General features: G+C 34.4%; 1 protein-coding gene across 1 annotated transcript; it reads right to left on the bottom strand.

The window, feature by feature from the left end:
• Positions 1-2,843: 2,843 nt before the first annotated feature.
• cnpy3 (canopy FGF signaling regulator 3) lies at positions 2,844-9,591 on the bottom strand. The gene is made up of 6 exons (XM_016250695.1): positions 9,374-9,591; positions 8,732-8,858; positions 8,263-8,359; positions 7,814-7,936; positions 6,585-6,702; positions 2,844-4,427 (listed from the first exon to the last, which is right to left on the bottom strand). The coding sequence occupies exons 1-6, from the start codon at positions 9,471-9,473 to the stop codon at positions 4,168-4,170; spliced, it is 825 nt and encodes a 274-aa protein (XP_016106181.1). The 5' UTR covers positions 9,474-9,591; the 3' UTR covers positions 2,844-4,167.
• Positions 9,592-10,243: the final 652 nt, after the last annotated feature.

Raw genomic sequence — 10,243 nt, 5'->3', positions numbered from 1 at the left:
TGTGAGAAATATATCAGTACTTGTAAACTTGAAGAGGACTGTTGCGTTTGTTTGTGTATTCAGTTCAGTTCAACATCCTGGAAAATATATTATTTTAGCTGTACACAAGTTTTGAGTCTCTGCGTTAAAGAAACTGCATGCAGGATATTGTGTGAGCATTAACTGAGCAGACTGGGAAACATAAAAAAAAACAAAAAAACATATTTCACTCAGATATTGCTAGTAATTTTCACAAATTATTACAAAAAAACGGCTTGCAACAGTGAATTAAACACAAAATTCTCATCGCAAAAAAAAAAAGAAAAACCTGAAATACTATTTTTTTTGTGAAACATACTCTAATAATCAACTTAACATTTTTTTTTAAGTTTACAGTGTACAACTGCAAACCAATACAGAAACTTGTTTCAATATGTTCTTTAAAATGATGAGACAAGTTGTGGGCTCTTTCAATTCCCTCGAGCGGGATAAACAGAAATGGGCCTGATATGTCAGATTATTCCCAGGATGCATTGAGGGTGGCTGCTGTTTTCTCAGGGTGGTGCGACTATATGAATATAGATAGTCATACGCGCTGATTGACTGATTTGCCCATAATATTCACAACAGAAACATGAGTTTATTTTGTTTCTCATAAAAAAGGCAGCACATATTTTTTTAATGTGATTTGAAGAAGCTTGTAGTTTCCAGTGAGTTATAGACCCATTTCATGCACCACAGCCATCAAATAAAGACACACATTTTGAGGAAAAGGCTTAAATAAGACATGAAAAAATGTTTAACTAGATTACCCATATTAGGGCACGATGGGATAGAAAGGGAGGAAACGCTTTGAACGGAAATTATTAAATCGAGATTAAGTCATTGAACTCATGAACAACTTTTTACTTGACATCTGAAGATAACAGAGGATGTTTTTCCTCATCTAAAATGACCAACGTTTCACTCTTTTGACTTGCACTGTGTAGAAGAATGAGAAGGTTTCTTTAAAGGACTGATACAAGAAAAACAAGTTTATATATGTATTTATAGTCCTACACTACTGTTCAAAAGTTTGGGGTTGGTTCATGTTTTTGAAGGAAGTCTCATCAAGGCTACGTTTACTTGATTACAAACACATGAAAAAAAACTTTATATTGTAAAATATTATTACAATTTAAAGTAACTGTTTTCTATTTTAATATATTTTCAAATGTAATTTATTCCTGTGATGGCAAAGCTGAATTTTCAGCCGTCATTACTCTAGTCTTCAGTGTCACATCTGTCAGAAATCATTATAATATTATAGTACTCAAGGAATATTTCTTATATTATTTTATTTTAATTTTGACAAATGGTTGTGCCACTTAATTTTTTTGTGAAAAATTATAAAAAAAAAATTTAGTAACCTTTTTTTTCTCCATTGTCACTTTTGATTAATGCATCATTGCTGAATAAAACTATTAATTTCTTTATATGTCATTTTTAAATCTTGACCGGTATGTTCAGTATATATCAAATATTACTGACTGTACATTTGTATTAAAAAAATTATGTCTTTATCACTAATTAATGTTTTTTAATATAATAATTTTAAGTAAACATCTGCATTAAATATATGAATAAACTGTCTTCTGGCACATATAGGTTAAAAGGGCCCTTAATTCTTTACAATTAAAGGTTAAGTAGCATTTAAAAAAAGTTTTTTAGCTCAATAAACAAGATAAATAATTATATTTTCTACAATCAGCTGAGTATCAGTTAAACAGATTATGTCAAAATGATGATGTTGTATGATTACAAATGTGGTAAAGACAGAGAGAGATTAATTATGTGGTTATTTGGGCACCATATCCATGGGGAAACCATGCAGGGACATATAAATGGTTTCATATAGACAGACATGGTGAAACACTGAAAACTGGAGAAAAAAAAAACAAGCAAAAAAAAAAACAAAGGCCCAGAGAAGAGAGATTCATATTCTTGCTCACACATACTGTCTCTCGTGTAATATACCAGGTGATTGCAATGTAAAAGATCAATATTTCAATTTCAGACTGCATTTTTATTCTCAGAGATTAGAGAACAATCAAATTCTCGATTTTCTCCATCTGCCATATAGGAAGACTCTCCCAGTCTTACTGATAGCAAAAATGAAAAGGTTTTAGCCTGGGTGCAAGATGTTTGTTTTTGTGAATTATTCATTGAGATGTGTTTGTGCAAGTGAATAGCCATTTGCTCCAATACTGAAGGACAAATAATACAGATTGCTCAAACATAACAGAAGAGGAATGTGACATTGAGAAGAGGAAATGCGGACAAAGCTTTCTGCACTGCAGCAGGGTCACTTACTGATAAACAGGCCTCGTGACAGACGGAGCAACGCTGAAGCTTCTTCAACACATCATTATTTACATCTGTCTGAAGAGCATGGGTAGACTTGCATGTCGTCTATCCACATTAATTCTAATAAAAATGAGAAAGAAATGTTAGTTCCGTTTCTGTTGTTTTTCTTTTCTTTCTGTTGAGGGCATAGCACTGCTCAAATACAACAAGTTATCAACAGTTAGTTTTAAATACAATGTTTACACCTTACATTAAACGGCTTTTTAATTAATTTTCACATTTTAATTATATAAAAATATATCATTTTAATTATATAGAATACTCTGTTGCAACAAACTTCCTAAAAATCATACAGAACGTCCCAGCGACACATAAAACTTGACTACAATCTCTCCTCAAGCAAGGATTTGTTCTTCCTTCTTGGCGTCACCACCCCCTTGTGGTGAAGCCTGGAAAACTACCGTTTAAAAACGTTTCCTTCCGAGGTTTTTTAAATCAGCCCAAGAGTTGGAGTCCGTTTTCCTTTTTTATTCATCATCTACACCTCACCAAACACTTATTAAAAGCCTCAGCTAATGAGCTGCTGCCAAGAAACACAAAACCTGCACATGCTCCTCCCATTACAACATTTACATATACAGTTCAACCTCAGGTCAATAACTTTCATACACACTCCAAACAACAGTAATCAGAATAGGCATACAAACACCTGCAGGAGCTCTCTCACACTCACACTCTCTCTCTCTCTACACACACACACACACACACACACACACACACACACACACACACACACACCTCTTGGAAATAGCGACGCCTGATATCAGATAAACAGCTTAAGTAAACAATACTGCTGAAGAAAATATTAAATAAAAATGTAGCTCAAACATTCCCTGTAAGTGACATCACAGACATAAACACAGCAAATGCAAAAACAAATATGAACAGATTGAGCAAAAATGGTACACCCTTATTTGGATAACAGAAAGAAAGAAAAGGTCCCCAAGTATTTTTTTCAGGGTTTCTCCCATTATCTTCATTACTGAAATGAGAAATGTGGGAAATTGAGAGACTTTATGAGATGCCAAGTTCAGACTGTTCAAGCTGAAAAAAAGAATAAGAAAAAAAAAACAATTAAAGTTTATGTTGAATCACAAAACACAATTTTTTATGCATTTGTCGCATCACATAAAAGTAAACCTACAAATATTTTCCTACACAGAAGATAACAAATATGATATTTTTATATATCTTTTAAGATTTGTACCAGCTAATTATATTAATACTGAAGAAGCTCCAAGTATGTATTTCTTCAGTTGCAATCTATGAAGGATTTTTAACTATGAAATCAATGGCAATTAAAAGTAACAGTAGGCATAAGAAAACTTAACTAAATTCATAACCTAAACTAAATTTTAGGGGAGGAAATCAGTGAGATGAGTCAGAGTAATAGAAATGAGAACCACAAGGATGTCAAGAATCCATTCCAACAGCTTGCCAACTTCATTGATTCAAAACACTAGAGTCCTCAAAGTCAGACATTTTCCTGAAAGGAAGATTTTAGCTTGTTTACAATGTTACCGACATGAAACCAGCATGAGAACAAACACAAGCAAACAGCCAAGCTACAGTATAGTTTGATTGGTCTAGCTTCCATTTTTGGATTTGAAATGGCATTTGATTTTAGCTTGTTCCTGGATGGAGTTAATGTAACAAGTGATCTAGAATGAGGACCTCAATATTACCTTCTTTTAATAGACTAAAACTCAATGTACATCTCAGTATCAGTCATAAATTTAGATATCAAGGAGACAAGTGTAAGAAAAAAAAAATAGCAAAGAATCAGAGTTCAGTTTTATCCTGATTAAGAGGAACTTTCTTCTGGATCTCCTCATCTGAGGTGTATCCAGCTTCTTCAGTTTTCTTCTTGCTGGTCTCAGTGCCAGTCAGCTTGGACTTTTTCTTCTTCTTCTTCACCTTCTCCTTTTTCTGCCCATCCTTGCTGTCTTTACCTTTCTTCTTTTTGCCCTTCTTTTTCTTCTTGTCCTCTGTGATAGCTGCCGTGTCTCCCTTTTTCCCAGTCCAGTTCTCTTTAAGACAGCCTGCAGAGAGAATCAGAAGTACGTGTTTGCACAGTCCTGATCTTTATACTGACTGTCCTCACTGTTATTAGCAACAAGTGATCAAATCAGAGCTGCATGTTCGGGAAGTGATGTCTTTTTCTGGCAGATCTATATTGGTTGCTATAGCAATGGCATAAGAGCCAGTACAATGCCAAATTAATCTTTTATAACAGGAAGCAACAAGCTGGTCATATTTGTATTTGCTCATTTACACCCCAACTGGTTTTTTTTTTTTTTTTACAGAAGATTCATTACTTAGAGTACTTCTCAAATAGTACTTTGACAAATGTGACCCTGGACCACAAAACCAGTCATAAGGGTCAATAAAAAAAAAAAAATAGATTAATACATCTAGCTTTCCATTGATGTATGTTTTTTTTTTTTAGGATATGGCAATATTTGGCTGAGATTCAACTATTTGAAAAAAAAAAAAAAAATCTAAATATAGAACAAAATCACCTTTAAAATTGTCCAAATGAAGTTCTTAGCAATGAATATTCCAAATAAAAAATTAAGTTGATATAATTACAGTAGGGAATTTACAAAATATCTTCATGGAACATGATATTTACCTAATATCCTAATGATTTTTGGCATAAAAGAAAAATCGATAATTTTGACCCATACAATGTTTTTTGGCTATTGCTACAAATATACCCCAGCAACTTAAGACTGGTTTTGTGGTCCAGGGTCACATGTGTTTAAATTTCGTAGTTTTTAGTTAAAATAACACACACACACACACACACATATATACATACATACAAATATATATTTTACAGTTGAGCGACTTCTGATTTTTTTTTTAAGTCGACTTTTATGCGATGAAAGTTGAGTCGTAGTCGACTAGTCACTGATGACGTCATTAATGAACAAATAAGTCTGGAGCTGTGACAAACACCTTGTGCACAGCTATGGCATATGACGCAGTGCTGCCCACATGGCTATTGCTCCTATAACAGCTCATTTTTATCAGTTCTTTTGTCTTTGGGTCGATATGGTTCTCACAGATTTCTGCTCGTTCTAAATCAGATACAGATAAAGTAGCACAGTAAAGATTACATTCATATGAATGCATTAGTGAGAGCGATTGCGTGTGTGAATTAATTCTACATGGCAGCGTCTCTCTACTACTGAAGCTGTGGAATTTAGTTATTAAGAAATATATGCTTGAACTTTTCAGTTTCTAAGCTATTTTATTGAGAAATCACAGAACAGTGTTGACAATACATTTCCGCGCTAAATGATTCTGTTCGCGCAATCTGTATGCACTACTGTCCTATGTGTACTACAGTGGGGCAAAAAAGTATTTAGTCAGCCACCAATTGTGCAAGGCCTAGCCAGTCTCCAGATCTCAACCTCATAGAAAATCTTTGGAGGGAGTTGAAAATCCGGGTTCGCCAGCGACAGCCCCAAAACATTACTGCTCTAGAGGAGATCTGCATGGAGGAATGGGCCAAAATACCAGCAACAGTGTGTGAAAACCTTGTGAAGACTTACAGAAAACGTTTGACCTCTGTCATTGCCAACAAAGGGTATATAACAAAGTATTGAGATGAAATTTTGTTATTGACCACATACTTATTTTCCACCATAATTTGCAAATAAATTCTTTAAAAATCCTACAATGTGATTTTCTGGATTTTTTTCTTTCTCATTTTGTCTCTCATAGTTGAGGTATACCTATGATGAAAATTACAGGCCTCTCTCATCTTTTTAAGTGGGAGAACGTGCACAATTGGTGGCTGACTAAATACTTTTTTTCCCCACTGTATGTGTATTACAGTGCAGCAGCACATTAGATTAGAATGGCGATTAACTTACCTGTAAAATAAGCTGTTTAAAATGTGTATTCCCTGTTCAATTTCAAGCATCCAGTAATATAATAGAGAGAGAGATAAAGATATGCTTAGTAAAAATATGCTTAGAAAAAGTTTTAATTCCTTGAAAAATTTAGATTTGTCAAGGAATTAATACTTGCTCTACACATTAAATTATGTAATTTACTATTACTGCTGCTGTGGCCTTGAGTAGCTTCCTGTAAAGTCTTCCCAGAAACAACTGCTCTTATAGCTATGGTTTAACTGTTATAAAAGAGGTTGTGCTGAAGTAAAACAGCTGTTAGTTTCACATTACCGGTGTCTTGTCCTTTCAGCACGTGTTTTTCACATAGGTAAATGGTGAGATCTTCCTCCTGGCTGCCTTTATACCAGTCTTCAATGACTTCTTCATACTGCTCTACCATCACATCACACTGAGGGAACAAAACACAAATCTCACACTTCCCATGTACCTGTACATATGCTGCACAAACATGCATTTACATACATTGTTTTTATTTGCACTCCCATTAACCTATGTTAATAAAAGTTATAGCTTAAAAAAAAGAAGAATTATTACATTATAAGAGTGATAAAATAAGAATTATTAAAAATTACATAAAGAATTATTATCAATGTTGAAAATATTTCTGCTGATTAATATTTGTGTGAAAACTGATGCATTTTTTTTCAGAATTCTTTGATGAATTGGAATAACAGCTTTTATCTGAAATAGAAATATTTTGTAATATTATATATGCCTTTACTGTAACTTTTGATCAATTTAAAGCATCCATGCTGAATAAAAGTATTAATTTATATATATATATATATATATATATAAAAAAAAGTAACTTAATGACCCCAAACATTTTAACCGTAGTGTAAATATAATTACATTTCAGCAAATTTTTAATTAATCACATTAGTGGCAAAATGTAATGGCATCCTTGCTGAATAGAAGTATTCATTTCTTTAAAGGGTTAGTTCACCCAAAGCTCGCGCATTCATAATAAAACGTGCCGCAGACGGCTCCGGGAGATGAATAAAGGTAGCGAATCCATGTGTTTTTATAAGAAAAATATCCATACTTCAAATGTAATAAACACTTTTCTCTCACTTCCGTTGACTGTCATACACTGAAGCAGTTCCAGCGGATTCATCCCCCGGAGCCATCTGCGGCACGTTTTATTATGAATGCGCAAGCTTTATCTGACGACTTGTGGACTGTTCAGCTGCAACACCCGCTGACTGCAATGATAGCGCTTGGAATAGCCAGGACCATTTTTAATATAACTCCGACTGGATTCATCTGAAAGAAGAAAGTCATATACACCTAGGATGCTTCGAGGGCGAGTAAAACACAAGCCAATTTTCATTTTTGGGTGAACTAACCCTTTAAAAAAAAAAAACGTATTAACCCCAAACTTTTCAAAGGTAGTGTAAATATAGTTTCATTACAGCAGATTTCAAATTAATCACATTAGTGGCCAAATTTAACCCACTAACAGGCATACTTCTAAGATTTTTCAGTCACTCCCATACCTGTTTTTTGAGATCTGCCACTTCTGCACTGGTCTCATTCCACAGTTCATAAGGAATGTCCATGACCACCTTCACGCCTTTATTAACCAGGTTTTGTAAGGTAGAGAATGTCTCAGACATACCCTGAGCAGAGCAAGACAAATGATCAGATCTCACCAGCTATAATGCAGTATAACACATCACAGCATACAGTAAAAAAAATTCAGACTTAAACTCAATATTGCATACAGTACATACTACACATCTACTACTACGCATTTTCTACTAGATTAATTATCAGTTAGAATTTCAAAGCTTATTTTTCACATTGCATTTATTATATAAAATTGCCATTGCAACTTGGGGCATTCATTCACAAAAGCAATTCCAAGTCTTATTCACTCATAAACCAAAAAAAGTAAAATCACTGAAGTAGTGCTGCAAGAAGAAAAGGAAATGTGGTAGCCCACCTTTGCAAAGCGATTACTTCCATCTCTCTCTTTGTGTAGATTGTACTGCATAATCCTTGAGCAAACATTCTCCACCACCTCTATGAAACGAATATCACTGAAAAGCAAAAGACATTGCTTAATAAAATGCACAAGTCACACTGCATCCAAAAACAGTATGACATGGTTACTTAATGGTACTCCTGCATTTCTAGACTAGAATTAGTGAAAGAATATTGTTAACCAAACAGTTGACAGTAGCCATTGATTTCCGTAGTACGGAAAAAAAATAACATGGAAGTCAATGGCTACCGTCAACTGTTTGGTTAACAACATTCTTCAAAATATCTTCTTTTGAGTTCACCAGGAGAAAGAAAGTCATACAGGTTTGGAAAAAGTTGAGGGTAAGTAAATGATTACAGAATTTTCATTTTTGGATGAATGATACTTTTAAGGTCAAAGTTTGCATTAAGAAAAAAAAGTGACTTACGATTTGACATATTTGATTGGCGGTGCACCTTTATCATCCAGGAAGCGGTAGTTGGTTTCAATCACTTCTTTTGTTTTGCCAGTCTCTTCAAATGCAGACTTCATTTCAATACTAAGAAATTTGCACACTATAGAAACATAAAGAACATATTCAGGGCCAGAAGAGGAACAGAAAGCAGCTGTGCCTCAAATCCTAGTGTGCTGCCTACATAGACAGCATTGTTTGTCATTACAGACTCATTCAACGTTCCAAACATGCAGCCTAGGTAGGCATCACACTAGGTTTTGAGTCACATCCAGTGAGGTCCGTTGAAAAGAGGAAATCTGCTGCTCTTGTTTTTTTCCCAGTATGTAAATGCAATATTTTTAATGAATAATTATTAGATTTAATGAATAAAACGAGAAATAATTAAATAAAATGAAAAAAGGTCTTACAACTGTTATGAAACAAAAAAGTAGATTGCTATTGATACACATGGACATCTGCACTGAGTATGATAACATATATCTCAGACCTATTATATCGTGTGAAATATTGCATTAAATGATTTGATCAAGCGCTGAAAATAAGTGTGGAAATGCACAAGCGATTATGGTGTATTTAAAGCAAAATATTGACTCATTATAAATTAGGGCAGTCTACCTTCACATTTATTTGGCAGATGCACCCAGTCATCGTCCCCGCTTTTGTTAGCAGCTGCGGCACTTACGAGAAACAACACGACGCAGATAAAAACATTCATTTTGTTAGTAGGAAATATCTACAATGTGCAATACTAAAATACCGAACATGCTTATTTATCTAGCCACTATTCTTCTGAAGCTTTCACTTCCGCTGTGGCAGGTTGACGCAGACGCTGCGCGGAGTGGACCAATCACGAACGCCGAAGTGGCATGACGGAGCCAATGAAAAACGTGGGCGGGATCCAAGACATCACGCACTAGACTAGAGATGTTCATGAAAGAACGGCTTGGTGTATTTTTGACAGTGCACTTAATTTAAATATAGAAAGAAAAGGAACGTTTTCTCGAATATTGTAGAATAAGCGGACCCGGTTCTAGAATACGTTTTCGTTTTGAAATTAGCTCAATACAAATAAAATATACCAAAGAACGTGTTTTAAATAGCGGAGCTTTTCTGCAATGGATGACGCACCCACCAGAGGGCATTCCACTCCACATGATTAGATTCTTTCCAGGCCTTGAGAATTGCACTCATAAATTAACATATCATGTTTACTAATTACTACAGTGGCAGCGTTGGCTAATCTTAGCCTACCAAGTACCCTCAGGAATATTTTCTCTGTCTTTCACAAATTTCCCACTGATTTGCAGAGGCATTTTTGAACAATTCCGTCAAATGGTAAATTATATTTTTCTTAAATATATACATGCATGTGTTTGTATTTATATATACATAATAAATATACACAGTACACACACATATATTATGTAAACAAAAACTTTTATTTTGGGTGCGATTAATCGCGATTAATCGTTTGCCAGCACTATA

Source organism: Sinocyclocheilus grahami, unplaced genomic scaffold (genome assembly GCF_001515645.1).
Source record: "Sinocyclocheilus grahami isolate Dianchi unplaced genomic scaffold, SAMN03320097.WGS_v1.1 scaffold25.1, whole genome shotgun sequence".
NCBI classification, from domain to species: Eukaryota; Metazoa; Chordata; class Actinopteri; order Cypriniformes; family Cyprinidae; genus Sinocyclocheilus; species Sinocyclocheilus grahami.
The sequence above is the reverse complement of the archived record's forward strand: the minus strand, read 5'-3'. Positions and strand labels throughout refer to the sequence as shown.

Bases quoted from the DNA above. Each gene is read 5' to 3' on its own strand.
- cnpy3 (XM_016250695.1), bottom strand. From the start codon at position 9,473: ATGAATGTTTTTATCTGCGTCGTGTTGTTTCTCGTAAGTGCCGCAGCT. The intron at 8,859-9,373 runs GTAGACTGCCCT...ATGTTTCTATAG, and splicing joins TCTGCCAAATAAATGTGAAG to TGTGCAAATTTCTTAGTATT. The intron at 6,703-7,813 runs GTATGGGAGTGA...TTGTTCCCTCAG, and splicing joins TGGCAGATCTCAAAAAACAG to TGTGATGTGATGGTAGAGCA.